The sequence below is a fragment of the Mustela putorius genome, unplaced genomic scaffold (genome assembly GCF_011764305.1).
Source record: "Mustela putorius furo isolate JIRA1106 unplaced genomic scaffold, ASM1176430v1.1 tig00000081_pilon_pilon_pilon, whole genome shotgun sequence".
Taxonomy (NCBI): Eukaryota; Metazoa; Chordata; class Mammalia; order Carnivora; family Mustelidae; genus Mustela; species Mustela putorius.
Window position 1 is genome coordinate 971,937 of NW_025421272.1, and position 24,207 is coordinate 996,143.

The 24,207-nt window shown below is 54.9% G+C and overlaps 3 protein-coding genes across 4 annotated transcripts; 1 reads left to right on the forward strand and 2 right to left on the reverse strand.

Moving 5' to 3' along the window:
• Positions 1-39: 39 nt before the first annotated feature.
• Positions 40-2,752, reverse strand: SELENOM (selenoprotein M). The gene is made up of 5 exons (XM_004766404.3): positions 2,535-2,752; positions 1,317-1,352; positions 894-928; positions 474-552; positions 40-401 (listed from the first exon to the last, which is right to left on the reverse strand). Exons 1-5 carry the CDS (start codon positions 2,652-2,654, stop codon positions 243-245), a joined length of 429 nt encoding a protein of 142 aa, XP_004766461.2. The 5' UTR covers positions 2,655-2,752; the 3' UTR covers positions 40-242.
• Positions 2,753-9,849: 7,097 nt separating this feature from the next.
• On the forward strand, positions 9,850-18,626 carry INPP5J (inositol polyphosphate-5-phosphatase J). The gene is made up of 13 exons (XM_013063526.2): positions 9,850-10,123; positions 11,695-12,854; positions 13,217-13,333; positions 13,448-13,556; positions 13,788-13,904; positions 14,248-14,423; positions 14,798-14,909; positions 15,051-15,160; positions 15,301-15,484; positions 17,085-17,222; positions 17,348-17,425; positions 17,551-17,655; positions 17,858-18,626. The coding sequence occupies exons 1-13, from the start codon at positions 10,013-10,015 to the stop codon at positions 18,362-18,364; spliced, it is 3,024 nt and encodes a 1,007-aa protein (XP_012918980.1). The 5' UTR covers positions 9,850-10,012; the 3' UTR covers positions 18,365-18,626.
• A 717-nt stretch (positions 18,627-19,343) lies between these two features.
• Positions 19,344-24,207, reverse strand: PLA2G3 (phospholipase A2 group III). Of its 2 annotated transcripts, none has more exons than XM_004766397.3 (7): positions 23,559-24,207; positions 22,411-22,543; positions 22,044-22,163; positions 21,411-21,718; positions 20,653-20,782; positions 20,430-20,546; positions 19,344-19,850 (listed from the first exon to the last, which is right to left on the reverse strand). In XM_004766397.3, exons 1-7 carry the CDS (start codon positions 24,070-24,072, stop codon positions 19,652-19,654), a joined length of 1,521 nt encoding a protein of 506 aa, XP_004766454.1. In that variant the 5' UTR covers positions 24,073-24,207; the 3' UTR covers positions 19,344-19,651. The 2 variants fall into 2 exon arrangements, with proteins under 2 accessions (XP_004766454.1, XP_004766453.1); XM_004766396.3 differs by having other exon boundaries at positions 22,029-22,163; positions 23,559-24,205.

The following is a 24,207-nucleotide window of genomic DNA, read 5'->3' on the forward strand; positions in this document are numbered from 1 at the left end:
CCCCCACCCTCCCGCAGCAAGGAAGGAGTCGAGTCTCAGTTGATGCGGAAGAGGATTTAATTGATCTGAGTAGGGAAGAAAGGGGTTAGGAGGTTACCCCAACTCCATCTCTGCCGGCTCTGGGACGAAGCGTCGGCCCTCAGCGAGGGAAGTGCTCCCGGGACGCTGAGCGCTTCATTCTGTCCCCAGGGCTCAGGCGGGGGCGTTGGGGGGGGGGTAGGTTTGGGCCCACGCTGCGGGACTTAAAGGTCAGGGCGATCCGGAGCGCCTTCGGCGGACTTGGCGGGCGCCTGCAAGTGCTCAGGAGGAACAGGTTCGTCGGGCGCCGCCTTGCGATAGAAGCCGAGCTCCTGCACCAGCTCATTGATCTCCTCGCGGGTCATTTCACTGAGTGGGATCCGCTGAAGTAGAGGAGGGCTGGGGTCAGTGCGCCTGGCCCCGCCCCCGCCCCCGCCCGGCTTCTAAGGCCTCACCTCTAGTTCTTCGTAGCGGTGGCCCAGCAGGACGAGCTCCGGGTCGGCCCCTGGAAGGTGTTTCATTACCAGGTTGTGACTGGAGTTGTTAAGGTGTGTGGTGGTGACCCGAGGCAGATGGGGAACTCCCACCTATGAACAGCAGGTGAACAGCTCTGCCTCTTTTGCCCAGGTAGGCAGGGATCCCCCATTTACACGTGAGGAAATAGAGTTCAGAGAAGTAAAGGGCCCTCCTCTTCTCGGTTCTTGTCTGTGGCAGTTATCACTAGTCAATTTCTCTTGCCTACCACCTAGAGAATCGCTGGGCAGTCACTATCAATTCCACTTGTCAGATGGAAACCCTATCTCTGAAGATAGGGGAAGGAAATTCTCCCAGATCCTCCTCCCCACTCACCCTCCCCCACGACGGAAGAAGGATACTATAACGGGATGTCCTGGGTGACGAAGGCCTTCACCTGGGAAAAAAACAAGAGAATCAGACCCCAACTCCTTCCAGATACCAGCATGAAACTGAAGCCAGCTGAGATCACACATTCTTGACTCCCACTCCCGGGAACGTGCCCCCAGCTAATCTGTAGGAATATGTTACCCATCCCCCAAGGGGCTGAGTGGAGACAAAGCTGGAGACTCTTTCTTCAAACTTACCTCCTTCAGGGTCGCCTGGCTGGCTCAGTCGGTTAAGCGCTGGACTCTTGAATTTGGCTCAAGTCATGATCTTGGGGTTGTGAGATCGAGCCCCGAGTTGGGCTCTGTGCTAGGTGTGGAGCCTGCTTAAGATTGATTCTCTCCCTCTCCTTCTGCCCCCCTCCCTCTTTTAAAACAAAAAACAACTGAACAACTTACCTCCTTCAGGCGATTCAGCTGTCATCCTCCACAGGTCTGGAGGGGGACAAAATTAGATAGGTCAGGGAGTCCTTCATATCTTTCCAAACACACCCTCAAGACCATTTCACCCTACTCCCAGAGTTGGGTGGGGCTGTGGATTACCCCTGGAACAGCAGTTCCCAAAGTGTGAAGATGGAATTCCCTTATGAAAGAAGGGGGAAACACTGTACAGATAGGAAAACTGAGGCTTACGGCCATCAGAGAAAAGAGGAGCAAGACCAGAGACCCAAAGTGCTTACCAGCCTTGGGGCTCTTGCTTGCACACCTTACTGTTGTCTCTCCCAATGCCCAAAAGAAATGGTTACTTCCCTCAGGCAGTAGAGTCCTGGGCCTGGACTTTGGCCCTTAGAACCTCAGGGTGGAGGCAGGCCAGAAGGAAACAGCTCTGAATTGCCCTTCGAGACCCCATTAGAGATACCTCCCATCTGGTCCCCATGCAGAGCTGGGCCTCCATCTGGTTGCTTCCGCAACATGGGAGCAACGTGGAACGATGTGTGGGCCCCTCCCTGCACTCCCAGAGGGGAGGGACACCACCAGCAGGAGTCCAGACCCCAGGACCACCTATTCTAGTCCTCCTTCCTCCTCCTCCACCTTTTGTCAGACAGAAAACTAAGATCCTAGAAGATCTGTGATGGTTCAAGTCACACAACAAAATGGGGACTCTGACGGGTAATTGCCCCACAGAGGAGGTTGGGGCTTGCTGCAAAGTTAAGTGTTGGTAATGCAGTTGGCTTTTGCACGGTGGGGTAAACGCCCAGAAAGTCTTCCCTCCCTCTGGGAAGGGAGAGACAAACCGGAACTGGGGTGGGGGGGGGGAAGTCCGGGAAAAAGTGCAGTGATGGGACGATGTAAAGTTAGGCCCCAGAAGGCAGGTTTGGAAGAGTCACAGGCTGGGAGTAGAGTTAGGGGACAGGGCCAGTATGTCTGGGGACCCCTGTCCAGGCGCATGGGAAATTAGGGAGGAGTTCGGTTTTCCAGGCCGCAAGATCGGGTGTCTCAGGCTTCCACAGTGGGTGCTGGGGCGTCCTGAGGCTGGGAAAAGGAAGGGAGTGTCCCGGCCCTGAGGGGGACTTGGGAGTCGTGAGGGTCCTGGGGCCAAAATGAGCGGTGATTCCAAAGCTAAGAGGCCACAGGGTTGGGGGCAGTGGTCCCTGAGCTAGAGATCAAAGCACTCACCTCTACCCGGGCCCGGGCCAGGCCGTGCAGACGGTTCCAGTCGGGCCGGAAGGTAGTGACGGCGGCCGCGAATGCCGCGAGAAGCAGCAGCAGGGGCCGTGGAGGCAGCGGGAGGTGCATCGAAATCCGGCCGAAGACGATCCGCAAGATACAGGAGAACGGCCGGACCACTGCGCCACGTCTCGGTTAGCCGGCTGGCCCCGCCCCGCCAGTGGCCCCGCCCCTAGCTGTCAGTCTCCACCCCAGGGCGGGCTCTGGGGCCTTCAGCTCTCTTCTGACAAGGTTCGGAATGTTCTCTGGTTCGGGATCTTTTCTGGCCCTCAGGCCTTTATTTTCCCAGCCCCAAGAGTGTCCACGCTCCCTCTGCCGACCGAGAGCGCAGACGCTAAGGCAGGATGCGGCCAGACAGTGCCCCCTTCTGCCAGCAGGGGGCGCGGGAGGGATGCGCATGGACAAGGGAGTTTCAGGGCCAGCGACTTGACTTGAGGATGGGGAAACTGAGACTGGGGAATTCTTGTGTGTCTTTAATTTCTTTGGGTGAAATTCCGATCTAGGTTTCAAATCCCTGGAGCAAACATTATGGCGGGAATGTGGGATATTACGTGCTCTGTAGGGGCTGGAAGGATAAAAGGGTTAATACACATAAAGCCCTTTAGAAGAGTCCCTGGCAGTGTTAGCTTTCATTATTTCATTTCTTACCACATTTCTTACCCTGTGGACTCCGTTTTGCAAGTTGAGAAGCAGGATCAGAAAGGTAGACCGATGACGTCGTGGATCTGGGAATTGAACCTGAAACGTCCCTGCGCTCATTTCATCAAACCAAAGTTAACTAGATAAGGACGCCTCCTCCCCTCTTTAAGCCTGAGGCAGACACAGCAAATTGATCACACTGGTCTTTGCTGTTGAATCTAGACTGGGAATTAGAATCCTTCTCAACATGAAGTCAAAGCTGCATTATGACTCTCATGGACCCCTAGGCATTTTTGCCTTCCTGGGCCTTTTCCCCCATTAAACAAATATATATTTAAAAAGGCATTTTAAAATAAATTTAGTTAATTTTTTTAAATGGCATTTTACAACGGCTTTAATTTTTTTAAAAAGTGAATATAATCCTGGCTGGATTCATTATTATATGTCTATTTTTTTCTTTAAATTTTAAAAGAAATGAAAATTAAAACAAGTTCATAACCTCTAAAAGTATCTTGGGTCCACAACACTAAGCCTGATGGACTAAGTCCGGTTTGCACAGACACCTTTGCTTATACCCTGCTACCTCACATTCACTGACTTGATTGTAAAGATATAATAATAATGGGCTTAGAGTTGTTATTGAATACCCATTCTTTGTAAATACAGTAAGGCACTGTAAATATAACTGGTTTTATCCAGACTGTTGACATGATAAACTATTATCTAACACTCTATTTACTGCTATGGAAGTGTGAATTCATCTGAGCTTCCTGCGGGGCAATTTGACTCAATAAATCAAAACCCCAGAAACATTGCTTCTACCCAGTCATTCCACTTGTCAGGATTTGACTCAAAGTAACCATCAGAGAAGGCAACAATTGTTAGGTTAAGTTTGTTTATTGAAACACTGTTTACCCAGCTGTGGTTGTCAGCAGGGGCTCTGGCTAAACTCTAGCTCCCAAGGCATGGGCAGCATCCATTAAAGGAGTTGCTGAGTAGTTGCTGGGCACTGGACTCCTTGTACCTGCTAGTTTTTGTGTTTCAAGGCGTACATCTGTGGAAGATAAGGCAAAACTGGAATTTCCCTGTGGAAGAGAAAATTCTATCTGTGGACTGCAACATCCCCTCCTGCCTACAAGTTTCCAGACAGCAGGCCTGCCCCACAGATTTCAGACATGCCGACTGGCCCCCACAGTAGTGTAAGCCTTTTTTTTTTTTTTTTGCAATAAATCTCTTTATGGATTAGGAAAAAAACCACTGTTTATAATGGTGAAAAACTGGAAATACAACCTAAGCATGTCTCCTCAGGGAATGAGTTAAGTAAATGATGGTACCTCCATAAGAAAATCATCCAATTGTTTTAAATGATGCAGCATAGTGCTGAACAACTGGAGAATGTTCATAATTATGGTATCAAAAAAATTTTAAGCTATAAAACAGTAATATCAGTTGGGAGTTGTGACAATTTGGGCTGCAAGTCACAGAAACCCCAAATTAAACTGGCATAAACAATAAAGGAAATCTGTTGGCTTAAAAAAAAAAATTCAGTGGCAGGTGGGGCTTCAGGTAAGGTTTGATCTGGTTGATAAAGTCACCAAGAACTGATTTCTCTCCATTCTGCCTTCCATAGTGTCAGCTTATTATTAGGCCCATTAGCTACATGGTATCAAGATGGCTGCCAACAGTAACTAGGATCACAGAGTTCTTCATTTATATCTAATGAGGAGGAGATTATCTTTTCTGGTAACCTTTTCAAGAGAGAAGCAAGCTCTCTTTTGTAAAAGTCTCTTTATATCTCACTAGTCCATCTGTGATCCAGTCTTGTGGCTAGGGGAATGGAAATTTCTCATTGGCTTAACAAGTTGAGAACCATTCCAGAAGCCTCTCAAGGATGTGGGCTGCAACAGATGTTGTAGCATCAACATAGTAGCAAGCCAGTTTTATAAAATACATATATATAGATATATATGCCCTGACCAAATAACAAAATCTAGATGGAAACAACCCAAGAAGTCAAAATGGTCATCTCTTGGTAGACAGAATTATAGGGTGAAGGTTTTCTTCTTTCTACTGCTTTCTCTATTTTCTATAATAATTATGTATTACCTAAATACAAACAGTAAACTTTATTTACAAAAATAATGGGGCAAATGCCTTGGATTCCCTCACCCTTAGCCCATACCCCAGCAAGAGACTCAGAGTGGCTAAAGCCAGAGGCCCCAAGGAGCCTGTGGCTTTTCTGCTGACAGAGCCAAACCTCAGCTCTTCATGGGCCCATGTTGTTCACTGGACAGATGCCACCAAATCACTCTCAATGCATTAACCTAGATGTTGTGGCCTAGAGGGGCCACTGTCTGGGCTACTGAGGGTTGACTAGCCAGCCAGTGGAACCAGTGGTAGAGACACTAGCAGGAACATTCTGGCATCAGCACCCATGGGAAGCCCAGGATCTCCCAGAACAGATCTCTGCTTGTAATCCATGCCCTTATGTAGCATTTTTTTAAATCTAGGCTAGCAGCCTTCCTCAGATGGGGCTGGGTTTGATGTTTAGTCTGCACTGGGGTCAGGGTCAGGGTCAGCCCTTGGCCTAAAGCCAGGTTTAGAACCGAGTCTAGGGCTGGAGTCAGGTTAGGGCTCAGTCAATAATTGGACTTGGACCTCAGTTTGTAACCAAGATCAAGCCTCAGTCTATGACTATATTCAAGGCTCAGGCTTTGACCAGATTCAGTCAGTGCACAGTCTGAAACGAGGATTCAGTGTGTGACCAGAGTTATGTGACCCAGGGTTAGAGCTCTTTTTTTTTTTTTTAAAGATTTTATTTTTATTTATTTGATAGAGAGAAAGATCACAGGTAGGCAGAGAGGCAGGCAGAGAGAGAAGGGGAAGCAGGCTCCCCACTGAGCAGAGAGCCCTACACGGGGCTTGATCCCAGCACCCGAGCCAAAAGCAGAGGCCTAACCCACTGAGCCACCCAGGCACCCCGGGTTAGAGCTCATTTTGAAGTCAGGATTCAATCAATGATTTGGCTCAGGGCTCAGTCTGTGACCAAGATCATAGCTCAATCTGCCACCAGGTTCGGGATTTAGTTAATGACTAGACTTGGAGTTTAGCCTAGACCTGGGGTCGGGGCTCAGTCTACAATCAAGGGTTAGTCTGGACTGGGGTTATAATTCAGTAAATGACTATGGCTCAGTCTTAGATAAGGATCAGGTCTCAGTCTGGGTCCAGACTCAAGGTCTCAAGTTAGGATCAGCCTTAGTCAGGCTTGGATAGGGTTCAGTACATGGGTAGAATCAGGGCACCATCTAAGACTACATCAGGATAAGGTATAGGGTCAGTCTTGGCATGGGATCAGCACTCAGTTAACACTAAAATCAGGGCTCAAACTGGATTTGGGCTCAGGGCCATGGTTTAGTCTGGTTCTGTGCTTTGTTCTGAGCTCCAGAAAAGCAATTTCTGGATACATGAGAGCCCAGGGCATCTTGGTATGCAGGAAATGCAAGCCCCCAGGCAAACATACGTTCTTGCAGTAAATCTCCCTTTTCCTGCTGAAGCCGGTGTCCTAGAGCCTTCTAACCTACATGGCTCTGCTGCCCAAGATCCCCTCGCACCAGAATAAAAATAGCTGCTCACTTCAGAGCAGCTGACAGCGGGTGCTGGGCTGCCTGGGAGGAGGGGGAGCTGAGGAGAGGGAGGAGGGATGCCTGAGTGCAGCCCCAGCTGTGTGACCTCGGGAAAGTCACTTGTCCTTGAACCCATTTTCTGCAGGGCAGAATGGGAGGTAAGGATGACACCTGCCCCAGAGTGGGAGAAGGAGGAGACAATAACATAACATGTGGCACTTGGAGCCAATAAGGAACCCTGGAGCAAGGGGAAGAGAAATGTTCCTCTATGCCGTGTATGCTTCCTCCTCAGGGAAGCCCTCCTCAATGCTTCCCTCTTCCACCTTCCTACAGGACCCTATGGCACACTCTACATCACAAGGGATTTATTTATCAGCTAGTGGCCACAGTGTGACCTCCCTCTCTGTGGGTCAGGGTGACCAGGGAGCAAAAGGAAAGAGGATAGGCCCCTTGTGTACCCTTACCATCCTCAGGTGCCCCTGGGAGGTGGAATAAGGGGAAGGAAGAGGGGGGAAGGAAAGAGAAAATCTCTCTCCTTTTCCTGCTTATAGTGGGTTTACTCTGAGCCGAAGGACCACGAGGGCACATATCCAGATTTTATACCCTGTCATACATAGCCTGGACCTTCCGCACTCCATTCTTCTGCCCCTGCTCCTCCCTCTGCTTCCCAGGGCATGTCTCCTTTTTTTCAATTTGGCAACACCAACTCTCCTTCAAAGAAGGAGTTCAACAGTCACTTCTATAGGGGAGAATGATCCACTCTCTCCTGGGAACCCCATGCTCTGTCCCCTAATGGCTGTGTAATCCCTAGAGTTCAGTTTCTTCCCCTGTCAAATGGAGATCTTATTACCAACCTCCCAGGGTTACTATGGAGAGTGAGATAATTTGTCAATCACCAGCTCTCTCCTTTCCTATTCCTGACCTAAACAGCCTGAAGGGTAGCATTAAGCGTTTCCAAGAGGGGGGCTGGACAAGATGTACCCTCTGCCTCAGCACACCACCCCCCTACTCCCTGGAGTGAGGGAAGGGAGGGAACCAGGAGGGGCCTTTGGAGACAGCCGTCTCCAGGGGGGCGGTTCTCCCTGGCAGCTGCCCCCAGCCTGCCGCCCAGAGCCCCAGAGCCTGTTATCAACCTCCTTAGTCATCACACCAGGAGCTCAAATATAGCTCTTACCCTGCTCCCTTCTCAGCCAGGGTCCGCCTCCCCCACCCCCTTCTCCTGGCAAAGCCATGTCTGGGTCTCACAGTCCCTGTCCCTTCCCCCAGGAATGCAGTTAACACTGGGCCTCAGTTTCAGCATCCGCTAAATGGGCAGGTTGGAGCAGATGCTGATGATGGTGATGTTGATGCTGATGCCGGCACTGATGATGTTAACTCCAGAGCAGCTGCCCTCACGGAGAGCTCACTGAGAGCTCTGGCTCCGTGGCTAAACAGTCCATTTACATCCTCTTGATGAACCTTCACCGCAACCATACGAAGCATCTGCCGTTTTCGTCTCCCTTACACAAATCGCAAATTGGGAATCAGAGCGACCTCCCCAGGTAAGTCAGTGGCAGGGCCAGGAACAAAGTCCCCTATGGGATCTGACGTCAGGGAGGGACAGTAACGAGAAGTCCTGGGCTGCCTTGCAGCCTGCAGCAGGCCTCCGTACGCTCATTTGCATGACATTTGCCTGGTCTCCAAAGGACACTGATGCCCCTTCTCAGCGGTGGATGGCTGAGCCCTGTGACAGGCCCCAGGGACAAGGATCTGCCCTGCCCCCACACCCCCCATCTTCCAGGATTGCATTGGAGGCCAATCCTCATGATCCTCCATGCTCACAGGTCCTGTTTTCTCATCTATACAATGGGAGTCAGAGGACTGGGAGGGGTAAGTCCAAATTTTCCTTCCCTCTCTGGGAAGGAGTCCCCCCAGATGAGACCCAGAGACAGTTAAGCAGAGGGAGGAAACCCATCCAGGAGAAGGGGTGAGGCATCTGTCCATGCAGCTTTCATGCAGGGGACCACACATGCCCATGAGGATACAGAGGTGACCGTGGACCACCTTTGTACCTTTGTACATGGGTACAAAACTTTGGGCATTTTCTAGCCACACTGAGTGCAATCACTCCTCTCGCAGCAATCCAGCAATTCTGCAAACATCAGGATCTCGGGGATTACTTAGCAGATGAGAGAGAGGGAGGGAAAGAGGCAGAAGCAGAGGGCCCACCTCTGAGCCCTGTCACTCATTTACTCTCCTCACTCACTGACTGAATCATCAGTTCATTCAGCAAACATTTCCAGGGACCCTGTGCTGGGTCCTGGGCCTGTTTTTCATCTTCCTACCAACCTGTTCCCCCACTGCTGGGCCTTTCTCCACCTTAGTTCCCTGCCCTCAGAAACCCCAGTTGGCTCCCATGGGTCTTGGGTCACTGAAAAAGCTCCCTTTCTTCACTGAAACAGAGATGCTGAGACCTCCCCACCAGGTGACCTTGAGCTAGTCCCTCACCCAAACCACACCCAATTGAGTACTGGAAAAAGAAAAGCTGCCAGAGAGGGGCTGGGCTGTGAAAACATCCGGGGCAGGTGGCCAGGTGTCTGCAGAAGAGTAGGGGCGGTACTGAGGCTGAGACAGAGGGGACTCCAGTGGCTGGAGCCGGAGTGTCTGGCTTTGGGATGGGAAGGATAGAGCCCGGCAGGGGGCGGGCACTAAGGCCCAAAAATGGGACAAAGGTGGGGGCCAAGGCAAACCCTGGGCTGGCAGGGAGTCAAGGCAGCTCACAGGATTATGGCAGGGACTCGGGTGTCTCTGCGGCCCTGGAAAGGGTGCTGACCTCTGAGCTACCTGTCTCTATCTTACCCTCAGGTGTGTCAATAACCCACCTTTGAGTAAGGACCCACAGGCTAACGGCTGGAGGGTGGGGGCAGACAGGTGCCAGCTGGGACCCAAGCCAGGCCAATGGGCACATTCTCTACCCCGCTGCATGACCATTTCAGCCTCAGCAGTCAGCTTGAAGAGTTCCCAGAGAGCAGGCCACCTTGCCTTGGCCACCTCTAGGTTGGGAAGTAGGTGCCTGTGTCTTTAAATTCTCAGCAGGTTGAAACGGCTGATGACATCACTGGTTCCCGGGAGCGGAGGAGCTAGAGCCGGAGCCCAAGGGAGCCCGGGCTGCTAGGGGCTGCAGACATGGAGGGCCAGAACAGCAGTGGCAGCAGGAGGCCAGGGACCCGGGCTGGCCTGGGACCCCTGCCGGTGCCCGTGCCCCGTGGGGTTTCCCAAACTGGGGCACCCTCCAAGGTAAGAACCCTAAAACCTAGTCCCCCATCCTTGATCCTTGGTCCCACACACCCCCACACACCGCAGGCACTCTGGTGCCCCTGGTTGAGGGGTGGGCACTGTCCTCTGCCCACCGGCAGGGGCTAGGCAAACAGGGCACTCTGGGGGATGAGGGGGCAGTGATGGGACACCCAGAGACAGATGGAGTTAGACATCTCTGGGAGCCCCCAGGAGAGCCCTGGGCCGGGTGTCAGGGGATCCAGCTGTACTCCAGCTTTGCTGTGTGACCTTGGGCAAGTTGCTTGTCTTCTCTGAACCAATGCAAAATGAGGAGGCTTGTCCCTGAAGACTAAAATGGTGACATCTGGGATGTCTAAGTTGTTAGTGCTGGAGGCGGTATGGTGGTTGGGGGGACACTTGGAGCCAAGGAGGACGCCCAAAATGCAGGCTCAAAGAGCTAAGTTTGAGGAGGAAGGTGGAGGCAGAGTTTCAGGTTCTCTGAACCGAGAAGGACATGGGACACAGACAGAGCTGCCTGTCTGGAGGCAGGGATGGGCCGCCTCAAGGCAAGGGTAATCTTCTGCCCTCCCTGGCAGAGGACGTTTTATCCTGTCTTCAGGAGACAGGGGCATCAGAAACAGAGGACAGATGGGAAAGAGAGAGGAGGTCCCCGCAGAGCCTCACATCCCCCAACTCCACCTACCAAAAGGAGGATACCTGCTTGCCTGTCCTCAGAGGTGGGGGAGACAGAGGAGAGGGTACAGCTGGGCACAGAGAAGTGAATGCCAGGATCAACAGAATCCTGGACTTGCTCTGTTAGAATCACTCTTGATAAGGACGGACTATTCCAGGGGCTTGGATGGAATCCTAGCAAATGTTTAGCTCATAAACACAAAGAATGGGAGACCAAGGTTTCTTGGGAGCAAAATGTGGCCAGCCACCCTTCACCAGATGCCTTCATCAGACAAAAACTGAGGCCCTGGGCAGAGAGGTGCTTGCCTGCGGTGAAACTGAGCTGGGCTTGGAATTGACATGGCTAGTCTTAGCCCTGGGCTCCTGCTCCTATATGGAACTCTGGGACTGGGACCAAGGAGTTTGGGATGCTTGGCAGGGACAAAGCTGGGGGTTCCTTGAAGAACTATGGAGAAAGGACACAAATTTAATAGGCTAGATCCAGGGTGTCCAGAGAGGGCAGATCTGGGGAGTTAGGTCAGTAGCCCTTAGCCAGTGGAGCAGGAGGAAATACAAGGAGGGCTGACTCCCTGGGCATGCCCAGGGAGTGGGTGTTAGTCAGGAGGGCAAGGAGAGAGCCCTTGGGTTCAGGCTCACAACCTGCCTCATTTGAGCTGGGGTCTTAGGTTCCCCATCTATGAGAAGGGTCAGACTTGAGGGAGGGGTAAAATTCTGCATCCTGATTCTTCCAAAAGAGAAGCTGATTCATGACAGAATGGATTGAGGTGAGAAATTAGGGAGTACATCCTTGCAAATACATGCCTTTCTTAGCTAGACGGAGTCTGCTGGGGTCTCTATGGAACTTGGGGCCCAAGCCTCTGGTTAGGATTACCCTGAGTCTTTGACTTGTCTTCTGCAAGGTGGATGCAAGTTTTCAGCTCCCAGTGAAGGAGAACATGGCCCTAGCACCCTCGGAACCAAGACTGGCTCTAGTGCCTGTGGGCCCAAGAGCAGCTATGCCACCTTCCACAGAGGGTCCAAGGTCTGCTCTGGTGTCTCCCATCCTGGCTCCACTCTCTAACTCGGGAGGGCAGAAGACAGCTCCTACCCGCCGCAGTTCCAGCCTAGCTCCAACATCTGTGGGTCAGTTGGTCGTGTCTGCCTCAGGTGGGCCAAAGACTCCTCCGGTGACCGCAGGCTCAGTCCTGGCTCCAACATCCCTGGGACAGCTGGTGATGTCTGCCTCAGGAGGGCCGAGGCCTCCCCCACCCACCCTGCCGCCCCGGCTGTCTCCGACGTCCAGGGAACAGAAGCAGGTGCCACCTGCCTCCGTGGGACCCAAGCCAGCGCTGGCTGCCTCAGGCCTGAGCCTGGCTCTGGCCCCTGAGGAGCAGCCCCCACAGCCCCCCTTCAACTCGTCCCCAGTGCTCAGTCCAGTTTTGTCATCCTCTCAGGACCAGGTCCTGGCTCCAGCTTCTGTAACATCGACCTTGGCCTCTGGGGGATGGACACCAGCTAAACAGAGGGATCCCCCAGCCCCTAAACCTCTCCCCTCTTCTGAAGGGCATCTCCAGGCTTCAGCTCAGGCATCTGGTCCTGTGGCCTCCACATCCTTGAGCCAACCCCCCCCGGACACCCGGATCTCCCCTTCTTTCAGAGCCCGGCCTGAGGCCCCCCGCAGCAGCCCTGAGGATCCTATCCTGCCCCGGCCACCCCAGACCCTGCCCCTGGATGTGGGCCAGGGCCCTCCAGAGCCTGCCACCCGTTCCCCAGGACTTCTGTCCCCTACCTTCCGGCCAGGAGCCTCCTCAGCCCAGACTGTGCCCCCACCTCTGCCCAAGCCACCCCGGTCTCCCAGCCGTTCCCCCAGCCGCTCCCCCAACCGCTCCCCCTGTGTCCCCCCAGCCCCTGAGACGGCCCTCCCTAGACCCGGCACCCAGGGTGCAGGGTCTTGTGGGCACGCAAGCCCCAGTCTTCAGCCCCGAGAAACACCAGCTCCGGTCACCACCTCCCCTTCTACCTCCACTTCATCATCCTCTTGGTCAGCTCAGCCTACCTGCAAGAGTGACCCTGGCTTCTGGTGAGGGGGCCCTCTCCCAAGAAACACTGGTGGGGCTTGAGTTCTGAAGCTAGCCATCTTCCCGGGGTGGCTTACCCTACACTACCCCAGTTTACTTGCCCAAGGAAGATTCTTTGGGGGTTCTGGGCCTACTGTGGGACCCTCAGGAGACAGCATCTTCTCCTGAGGGACTTGCCCACCCCTGCCTCGATCAACCTCCTCTGGGAGAGTTTGGTAGGAGGGATATTGGGCCCACTTGTCCTCCTTCTGAGAGCTTACACCCACACCTGCCTCAGTTTACTTCCCCAGAAAGAGCCCTGTGGGAGGAAGGTTGAGGAGGGAGTGGTGCCCAGTGGTAACCCCTCTTATACCCCCAACCCCAGGATCACTGTGGTCACGTGGAATGTGGGCACTGCCATGCCTCCTGACGACGTTACATCCCTCCTCCACCTGGGCAGCGGCGGCAATGACAGTGATGGGGCAGACATGATTGCCATAGGGTGAGAGGGCTGGGGGTGTGGACCCCGTTCCTGGATCCCTCCTGCCTCCCAGACCCTTGCCCATGAGAAGGACTTCTAGGGCACCCCCACCCCTATGCCCACCCCTACCCGCAGGTTGCAGGAAGTGAACTCCATGATCAACAAGCGGCTCAAGGACGCGCTCTTCACAGACCAGTGGAGCGAGCTCTTCATGGACGCGCTGGCACCCTTCAACTTCGTGCTGGTAACGTCTCCCTCAGGCCCTGGAACGGGGGAGCCCCCTGGAGTCCGGCCTGAGCTCTGCGTTGATTCACTGTGAGGCCTGCTGGACCTCTGTTGCTGGGTCCGCGAAACAGGATGGAGGAGCAGATCTCAAAGACTAGGGGAAAACGCACAGCCGGGCGGGGCGGGGGAGGGGAGAGGGCGGGGAATGGGGTTGTGTCCTGTCCCTCTATCACCATGCCTCCGGCCGCAGGTGAGTACAGTGCGGATGCAGGGCGTCATCCTGCTGCTGTTCGCCAAGTACTACCACCTGCCCTTCCTGAGGGACGTGCAGACGGATTGCACGCGCACCGGCCTGGGTGGCTATTGGGTGAGCATCGGAGCGGCCCGGGAGGGGACAAGGCCCTAAGGGGTCAATAGATTAGTTCTCTGGGTGCTCCTCGCACTGGCCAGGTCTCCCCATGCTCCGCCCCTTACTCTGACGCCTGCCTCTCCCCAACCCCGCCCAACACCCCACACCCCACACCATTTTCTAGACCCAACCCTCTTCCAGTCCCAGCCCCATCCCACGGTTCTGCTCCTCTGCCTAGAACCCACCCCTCTCTAAGCCTTTTCCACTGGCTGGCGGCCTCGCCCCTCTCTCCATGCCCCGCCCAGTGCCTCCTCCCCTTGCCGAGGCCCCGCCCACGACTCGACCAACCCTGTCTCCCAAGGGCAACAAGGGTGGAGTGAGCGTGCGACTGGCTGCCTTCGGGCACATGCTCTGCTTCCTGAACTGCCACTTGCCCGCGCACATGGACAAGGCAGAGCAGCGCAAGGACAACTTCCAGACCATCCTTAGCCTCCAGCAGTTCCCGGGGCCCGGGGCACACGGCATCCTGGATCACGAGTATGGGCTCTGGGCGGGGCCAAATGGAGCTTGGGCGGGGCTAGTGAAGGAGAGGTGGGCCTCAGAGTCTCGAACACTTGGCTCCTGGAACCTGAGTACCACCAGCCTGGGTGGGCCTTGTAGGGAGAGGCAAAGCCTATGCGGGGTGGGCGGCCCCCCCAACTACATCAAGGAGCACGATTGCTGGTGAGTTTGATGGGGGACAGAAACTGCCGGGTGGAGCTTTGCCCAGAGGCACTGCCTTGGGGTCCAATCAAACTTTCTTTTTTATCTACATCCCCCTGCTATTCCTTGGTGGCTTGGTTGTGGGTGGAGAAGGATCTGGGTTGGGCTTTTTCTTCCCATGGACCCTGCTGACCCCCATCCCCAAACAGCCTCGTGTTCTGGTTTGGGGACCTCAACTTCCGCATCGAGAGCTATGACCTGCACTTCGTCAAGTTTGCCATTGACAGCGACCAGCTCCACCAGCTCTGGGAGAAGGACCAGGTGCAGAACCCCAGCCTGCAGCCCTAAACACCAAACACAAAGAACATGACCCACCACACTTTTGTCTACTAGGCTCTGGCTCTTGGCTTCACCTGTCCCATCCAAGCCATTGTCCAATTTTGCCCTTTTGGACTTTCACAGCTCAACATGGCTAAGAACACCTGGCCCATCCTGAAGGGCTTCCAGGAGGGGCCCCTCAACTTTGCGCCCACCTTCAAATTTGATGTGGGTACTAATAAATACGATACCAGGTGAGCTCAGCACTGGGATGAGGTGGAGGCATGGGCTGAGGTCTTCTGGATAGGGAAGAAAGGGAAGACGATTGGCAAGAAGCAAGGTTGGGGGCTGTGCCTCAAACCCCTGAAACTTAGGTCACCCCTGCCTACTTCAGTGCCAAGAAGCGGAAGCCAGCCTGGACAGACCGTATCCTGTGGAAGGTCAAGGCTCCAGGTGTGGGTCCCAGCCCCTCAGGAAGGGAAAGCCACCGTCTTCAGGTGACACAGCACAGCTACCGCAGCCACATGGAATACACAGTCAGTGACCACAAGCCAGTTGCTGCCCAGTTCGTCCTGCAGGTGAGTCCTGGCCTCATCCTTCCATCATGACATCCCCAGGTCCAACTCAGCATCACCTGGCCTACTGGTAACCCCTTGCACCTACCCTCAGCAGCATCCATTCACTGTAGCAGAGTGGGACTGGCTTATGACCCCCATTTTCAGATGAGGAAACTGAGGCTCAGAAACATGGCATCACATCAGGGTCACATGGCTGGGAAATGGAAGAATTGGAATTTGAACCCAAGCTAGTCTGTTTTCAGAGTCCATGCCTTCTCCACTAATCCTAACTCAGTTCTTCCGAGAAAGGATTAGGACCACTTTTGTGAAAATTCACATTATGTAATCATATAATAAGACCCGCAAAATCAAAATGTTTATTCAAACTTCATATAGCACTCATTCATATTTACCATTTTACCATGTGTCAAGCACCGTGAGTGAGGTAGTAATGGGGAGAAGGAGTTGAGAGATGAAAAATACAAAGCTAAATTCTAAACAGTTACTGTAACTTAGCATGGTGTGTAGGGGTGAGGTGTCTGGTTGCCAAAGTAAAAAGAAATGCTAGAATGTCAGAACCAGACCTGGGAGACCACATAGTCCAACAGTTTATTTTTCTATGGGGAAACTGAGGCCCCCAGTAGGGCAGGCATGTACCCCAAGCTGCACATCAGTCCTAAACCCCAACTCTGGGCTGTCCGATTCCCTTCCTTGATCTCATAGAGGGAGCCTGCAGGCCAGAGAATGTTTTCCCTGGTAACTCTGTCATGTGGTCAGTCCATGGGACATTGGCCAGTATCCTCAGCTGGGAATGGAAAGCTGCCCAAGTCTGGCCTCCTGTGACGTTTGGTAAAGGAGTTGGGTATGAGGTTCACCCTCAGTCAGGGTCCTCATCTTGAGAACCACTCCTTTTTGGTACCCTACCCTGACTTTCCCTCCTCATCCAGGATTCTGACGCTTGCACAATGTTACCTGTTGAGAGCCTACCGCATGCCAAGCCCTGGGATTCTGTCATCAGTTTGAATGTCTTTGTAGGCCCTGAGAGCGCCAAATTCTCCTCCCAGTTTTACTGGTGAGGGAAACTGAGACTCAGAGAACTTAAGTCTCTTAACTGAAGCAACACAATCAGAGTGGGACTTAGTGGGAGTTTTGATCTTGCAAGGCCCCAGAGAGCATTTCCAAGAGGCCACCCCTGGCAAAACTGCTGTTAGGAACCTAGGGACAGGGAGAGGATGTTCTGGTTTCTTCTGAAAACAGCCTGGCTCAAAAGCTGAGGAGGGAGGGAAACCCGAAACCTGATAAATAGGAGGGGAGGGGACAAAGGCCTGAGGCTGACACACCATCTGAGTCCTTCCCTGAGGGACAGAGGAGGGGCAAGGGCAGAACCAGGGCTGCCCTATTCCCTTCAAAGCTGTATACTTGCTCCCTAAGGAGGCTATTGCCATAACGAGCCCTGCACTGGGAGGTGAGAAGCCTGGCATTTATCCTAGACCTATTCAGCCTTGGTTTCCCAGTCTGTAAGGTGGTTTCAGAGGCCCTGGCTCTCAGCTGATTTGTGCTGACTCGGGCCCAAGGGCACTCAGGAGGGGCCCCCCCTAATGTTGCCCCCACCCCTGGGCAGTTTGCTTACAGGGACGATGTGCCGCTAGTGCGGTTGGAGGTGGCCGATGAATGGGTGCGGCCAGAGCAGGCCGTGGTGAAGTACCGCATTGAAACCGTGTTTGCCCGCAGCTCCTGGGACTGGATCGGCTTGTACCGGGTGAGAAGGGCAGGGATGGTCAGTGCCTCAGGGAAGGGAGGAGCAGGAGCAGCAGCAGGGGTGGGGGGATGGAGGTAGGGGTGGGGGGTTGATAGAAGATACTACCCTGAATCCTCTCACCCCAGGTGGGTTTCCGCCACTGCAAGGACTACGTGGCTTACGTGTGGGCCAAACACGAGGATGTGGATGGGAGCATCTACCAGGTACTGAAAGGGAGGGCGAGGGTGGGAGGAAGCCCCCGTTGCTCTTGGGGCTTGGGACTTGACTTGGGCAGTCCTTGAGGCTGCCTCCCTCACCCCAACCTGGGCCTATGCCCCGGGCCCACCAGGTGACCTTCAGTGAGGAGTCACTGCCCAAGGGGCATGGAGATTTCATCCTGGGCTATTACAGCCACACGCACAGTATCCTTATTGGTGTCACTGAGCCCTTCCAGGTGAGTAGATCACACTGCGGGAGTGGGGGCTTCCCAAAGACCCTGTTCACAAAGCTGTAGCCTCTATCTTCTGCTCCATGGTCTCCTACAAGTAGCCTGACTTTTCCCGGGTCTGCTCATGGCCAGGGTGGGAGTGGTTCCAAGACGCCTTGAGTGGTTGGCTGGGGAATAGGGCAGCCCAGTGACCAGCCTTCTCCCCCAGATCTCTCTGCCTACCTCGGAGCTGGCCAGCAGCAGCACAGAGAGCTCGAGTGCCAGCTCAGAGGACGAGGATGACAGTACCCTGGAGCTGCTTGCACCCAAGTCCCGTAGCCCCAGCCCTGGCAAGTCCAAGAGGCACCGCAGCCGCAGCCCAGGCCTAGCCCGCTTCCCCGGCCTTGCCCTTCGGCCTTCATCTCACGAACGCCGTGGTGCCAGCCGCAGCCCCTCACCACAGAGCCGCCGCCTGCCCCGGGTGGCCCCTGACAGGAGCCATGATGGTGGCAGCCGGGGCAGTAGTGAGGAGGGTCCCTCTGGGTTGCCCGGTCCCTGGGCCTTCCCACCATCTGTGCCTCAAAGCCTCGGCCTGCTGCCTGCCTTGCGCCTAGAGCCTGTCGACCCCGGTGGTGGGGGTTCCTGGAGACCTAATCGGGAGGCCCCAGCCCCCAGCAGCCTATCTACCAGTCCCCAGGGCCGGCAGGGGCTGGAGGAAGGGGGTCTGGGGCCCTGAGGGTGGGTGAGCAGGTGGGCCCAGGTGGCCTCCACTGTGCCCTGATCTCCTGCAAACCCACCTGTGTCCCTCTTGCTGCTGCTCCAGCTTTATCTGCACCTGCCACTCTATCCTGGCCAGGGCTGGCCACATGGGGTCCCCCAAACTCAGTCCTGGCACCTCAACTGTGACAATCAGCAAACCCCTATTGACCCCCATCTGAGATGGGGAAGGGGATGCGATCCTGGAGGCCATCAGTTAGAAATTAAATGCTCCAGCCTCACTCCTGACTCCTTTCTAACTTGTTAGCAGTCTGGGGGTGGGGGTAGTCAGAGAAAGGGACTAAAGAGGCAAGAGGATGATAGATCTGATCATTACCAGGCTCCAGCTGTATACATTACAGATGCCATCTCTTTTCATCTGCACCACAACCCTGAGTTGTGTTGAGTTCAGTGCAGTTCTTAGACGTATTTCACAGGTGGGCAAACTGAGGCCTCCAGAAGGCAAACCTCTCAGAATCAGACACCCAACCACAGTCTAGCTATGTGTTAGAGGGAGGGAATGTTTACTAGGTGCTAAGCACTGTCCATGTATTGGTTTCCTTAATCCTCAATAATCCTAGGAGGTAGGCCCTCATCACACTGCCCCTTTTCAGAGGAGTTACTAAGGCTCAGAGTGGGGGAGGTGCCTCGTTCAAGGACACAGAGGAGATCTGAGTTTTAAGTTTAGGGTAGGAAAAAATGGGCCAGGGCTGGGCTAGGAAGGGCACAGCAGCTGTTGAGAAGGGACCCCCCAGGGAAAAGGGTTGGACAGTGCCCCCCCAGCCACCCTCCCCTTCCCTGGATTCAGACACAGGCGCTTCTGTGACATCCCATTTCCCATCGGCTGCCTCAGGCCTCAGCAATTAGGTTCCTGGGGCTCCTCTGGACAAGTTTTTGAGATACGTGTTGATTTTGCAACCAGGAGATACAGTACTCTTCCTCCTACCTCCGGAGGCTGCTGTAATAAATTACCCTTTCTTCATTCCCATCTGGCAAGGTCCAAGCCCAGAGCATCAGAGTGTGCCTCCTGAACACCATAGCCAAGCACAGAGGGGATGGGTCACCAGCTCTAAATCACCCAACACAGCAGGAGACGTGGTCCAGTATTTCAGCCTCACCTCCCCTTGCCTCCTGGCTGTCCACGGGGGTCCCGAGCCACGCTTCAGTCTAACACATGGAGAGAAAGCCAAGAACCCCTGGGGCCTAGCAGAGCTAGAGGCAGGGCCCCGTCTGGAGCCCAGGAGAGCTGGAATTGAGATCACCAGTTCTAGGATTTCTCCCTCCTGTTGGGTCTCTGCAAGGTCAGCCGCAGGCAGCGGTCATAGAATGACATGGGGGCTCTTGGGTGATCCGAAGGCTGCAACTGCCCCTCACCTGTGCCCACACCCCAGAGCTGGCGTCGCCTCTTTTGAAGTCGCCGCAAGTGCCGGGCTGGTACCTTAATGGCCCTAGGGTCTCTGGAACAGCTGTGGACCAAGAAAAGTGGGGCAGGTGGTCATAGCTGCCAAAGATCCCACCCTACTTTGCAGACTCAGGGGCTGAACCTGGCGCGAAGCAGGGCTGGGGCTAGGGAGGGGTTACACCTCGAATGGGGAAGGCAGAAGAAACCTGGGTTGGCACCCAGAGGCCCTAGTTTGGCCACCAGCTTGCTGCAGAGACGTGGGCCAATCTGGGCCTCAGTTTCCTCAGCCCTGAAATGGGGATGGTAACAAGGGGCTTGCTCTGGGAATCAGAGCTGAAATGAGATTTTAGGTGAGGAGTGAGAGTTAAGCAAACATTTTACTATGTGCCAGGCAGACCTTGGGCTATGTGGGTTGCACATACCATTTCCCTGGTTTCTACAAGCTTTTTACAAGTAAGAAAATGGAGGCATGGAGAGGTGACTGAACTTGCTAGGTCACCAGGGAGCAGGGGGAAGATGACAATGGAACTCAGAGCTGCCTTAACCCGCTTCCCCATCCCCTCAGCCCTGGCACACAAAGGGAGGATGGGCAAACCACCCCTTCGGAAAACGCCCCCTCCCTCCTGGCCTGGCCACCACTTACCCTTTGCCCTCAGCACAGTCCAGTGGAGGGGCAAGCTCGAAGCAGGTCATGCCTAGCAGCTCCCAAAGCACGTTGGTGCCCTCAGGTGGGCTGTGGAGCCTCAGGAAGCGTGCCAGACTGAGGGCAGAGGCAGGCTTAAGCTGGGGCAGGGTCTGGCCACCCGGGAGCCCCTTCTCACAGACACAGCAGGCTGCCCACCCCCAAGGGTCCGAGCAGGCCTCACCGATGTGTGCAATTGCAGTGGAAGAGGGGCTCATGGGCGCTATTGAGCAGCTGGAACTTGGTCTCCTGAGGTCCAATCTGCTGCTCGCATTGATCCAGGCGGCGGAAGCTGCGGCAGGCCCGGCGGGCATCTGGGTTTGGGGGGCATGGTGGTGAGGGAAGCCCAGTACCCCAGCAAATCCCCACTGATGCCCACTGCCATTTAGGAGAAACAGAGGCACACGTGCTCAGCCACACAAACACAGGGTCCTCCTGTCTCATATCCTTCCTGTCTCATGTACACACACACACACGCACACACAGAGCAGTGCTACCATAGAACCCAGATTGTTGATCAGGAAAGGCTTTTTGGAGGAAGAGACTGCTGAGCAAGGATAAGAAGACTCAGGAAGAGTGCTCCAGGCAGAAGGAACTGCATGTGCAAAGGCCCAGAGGTGGGAGAGAGCAAGCTGCTTTTGAGGAACCAAAGGAGGCTTATAAGACTGGAGTTTCAGCTGGGGAGTAGAGTCTGCAGGGCCAGTGCCTAAGGACCCCTGTATGTGGGCACATCGTGAGTTAAGAGGAGCCATGGTAGGGGCTCAGTGAGGAGTGAAATGGTTAAGTTTAGGGCTTACAAAAATCCTAGCTGCAGCATGACCTGATAGGAGGTTGGGATATCCCAGTAGGAGTTTAGAAAAAGAAAGGAAGCAACACAACCCCTCACAGAGGCAGGGCCACCTTCCCATATCAGGAACCCCCAAAGTTAGGTTCTGTGCTCACCCCGGGGTTTTAGGCCATTATGTGGCCACTGGAGGCCTGGATGGGTGACCTCCAGCCAGGCTGTTGGGGACATATCAGGTTTGGTAGAGGCCTTGGGGACCCAGAGGGCTGTGGTGTTGGTTTTGTGGGTGTGCTCAGACCCTTTCCGCTGTGGCGGCCGCTTCTGAGGATGCTGCTTCTGTCGAGGCTTGCTGGGGGCTGGGCTTTGGAGGCTGGGAGTCACAGGGGTGGTGGGGGAGCTCCAGGAGGCATTGTAGATGGTCCTGGACTGGAGGCGGGCAAGGGGTATGGAGCTATATGTTCTACACCTGGAAGGTAGCAATTGGTGGCAATTGGTACTTCACAATCCCTTCCTCCCCCACCCACCACCCCCCAACCAAGAAGCCCCAGGTTCATCTCCATGGAGACCAAGGCTCTGCCAGTCCCATCCCTTATCCCACTGGCCTGTGTAGAGCACCCAGGGAAGTTCCTCATCCTGGGCCCTGCCCTGAGGAGAGCAAAGGGAGGATGAGGCATCATTTGCTGGAGGACAGACATACAGACAAGCCTCCCTCCTAGGGCTTGGAGCCTGGGCTCCCCCTCTGGCTGGGAAGGAGATCGAAGGAGGCAGCCACATACCCTCCCCACCAGTACCACGCCACACACGCCTCCTGTTCCTCAAGCACAAAGCAGGGGATCTCCAGCACATTGAAGAAGGCCACGCCCACGATGTCCGAGATGGAGTCGCGCTGGTTCTGCAGGCATTGCTGGAACCTGCCCAAGAGCTGGCACTCAGGTCCCTGGACCAAAGAGGGCCCCCCCGGCTCCTCCTCCAAGACCACCCAGTCACCACCATGCCAATGGTTTGGGATCCAAGAGTCTCTTCTCCTAGGCCTCAGCTTTCCCACCTGCAAGGTGGGGTCTGGCTGGCTGATCCTTTAGGGTTCTTTGGAATCGCAGTCTCTGCACCCAGGAACTACCCCCACCCGTGAGCCCCAAGCCCTCTCTACCCACCGCCAACCTGGCATCACAGTCACAATGGGAGATGGTGTGGAATCGGTAGTTTCGGATGCCGTAGCTATACTGGAAAGGCGAGATGTTCTGTGGGCAGTGGTCATGCTCCCGGCAGCAGAGATCAGGGCCTTGGAAGACCCCTGCAGGAAGCAGAGGGGGCATCAGCTGAGCAGGGTCTGGGGCTCCCCACGCTGGCTGTGCCTCGCTGGTACAGGGAGCAGGGGCCTTGTTCTTGCCCCAGCCCTGACACAGATGCCCTGAGTGGCCTCAGGTCAATCTCCCTCTGTGGGACTCTCGGTTTCAAAGCTTAAAGAGAGCAACCAGGCACAGGCTTTATTGGGCAGCTCCAGATGCCAGGGAGCCCACCCAGGAGGCTTTGTCTGAGAAAGGGACTTCCTCCAGGGAAGTGAAGTCTGCCTCCAGAGCTTCCAAGCTCACGCCCCGAATGAAACTCCAAAGTTATGAATGTGCACAGAATGGCATGGCAAAGAGGCAGGGTGCAACCTTTTTCACTGGCATGATGAAGCATTGATTGCCACGATGCCAATCTGCTCCAACTCAGGTGCCAAAGCCTTCCCCCAACCCGACGTGCGTGCACAAAGACAGCTGTACTGAGTACAGGAAAGTCATCCAAGTTTGTTACAGTCTGAGCAATGGTGCCTTTTACTGAGCATTTCCCAATTGCCTGGCACTTCCCACAGTCAAGCTCCCAGCAGTTCTGTGAGGGAAATGTCACCTCCATGTACTGGGGAGGAAACCCAGGCTCAGAGTTGGGAAGTGACTTGTTTAGCTTGCATTTGCTAACCCAGGCCTTTGGGTCTCCGCATCCACTCCCCTGGGTATCCTGCCTCATAAAACCACCTCTTGGGTAACGTATTTTGGCTCAGCCAACCTCGGACCCATCCCAGTCCAACCCCTCCCAGGCATGGTGATTAATGAGGACTCCGAGTTTGACGAGGAGGTTTCCATCTATGACCTAAATTAAGCAACCCATGATGAGACTTAAGGTCATCCCCATTTTACAGAAAAGGACGTTGAAATACCGAGTGATTAAGTCACTCGCCCGAGGACACACAGCCTGGGAGAGTCCGGGCCAGGGAGAAAGCCAGCACTCCCCCACCGCCCCCCAACACAGTCCACATCCCCATGCCTCACCCAGCTCAGAGGAGTTTCCAGCAGAATCCCCTACTCCACACCACAGCGTGCCAGGCATGGTCCAGCCTCTCTTCACCCGCTGAGGTCTTACGCTCCCAGGAGCTCCACCTGCTTGGTCTTCCCTGGTCTCTGCCGCTCGCTTCTCCCTAGCACCTTCAGGCCCTCTGCAGGCCCTCCACTGACTCCAAAGGGTGGCCAGGGCTCTCTGCAGCTCGGGGCCGGGGGTGTGGATGAAGGAGCCCTGGGTGATCTCACCAGCACAGAGGGCACTGAAGGCTGCGGTGAGCTCTGGCTCGTCTTGCCAGCTACACGCTTGCAGCCTCCCATGCCTATCCCAGCGGGTGTGGAACAGGGCCAGTCCTTGGGCACCTTTGCTCAGAAAGCTCAGGGTCCCCAAGGGGCTGCCAGGGATGGGACTGGCCAAGTGGCAGGAGGTGCTGTCCCAGCGGAGGGCAGAGGGGCCTCCCACTCCCAGGAAGCTCAGCATCCCTAACAGCACTACCGGAACCCCCATTCTGTCCTAGGCCAGCCCAGTCAGACAAAGCCCCCAGGACACCTACCCCCGCAGCCCACGAGGCAGGAGCTTTAGCAATTGAGCGGAAGCAGTGCCCTGCAGACCCAGTGCAGCGGGACCAATGAATGGAGCTTT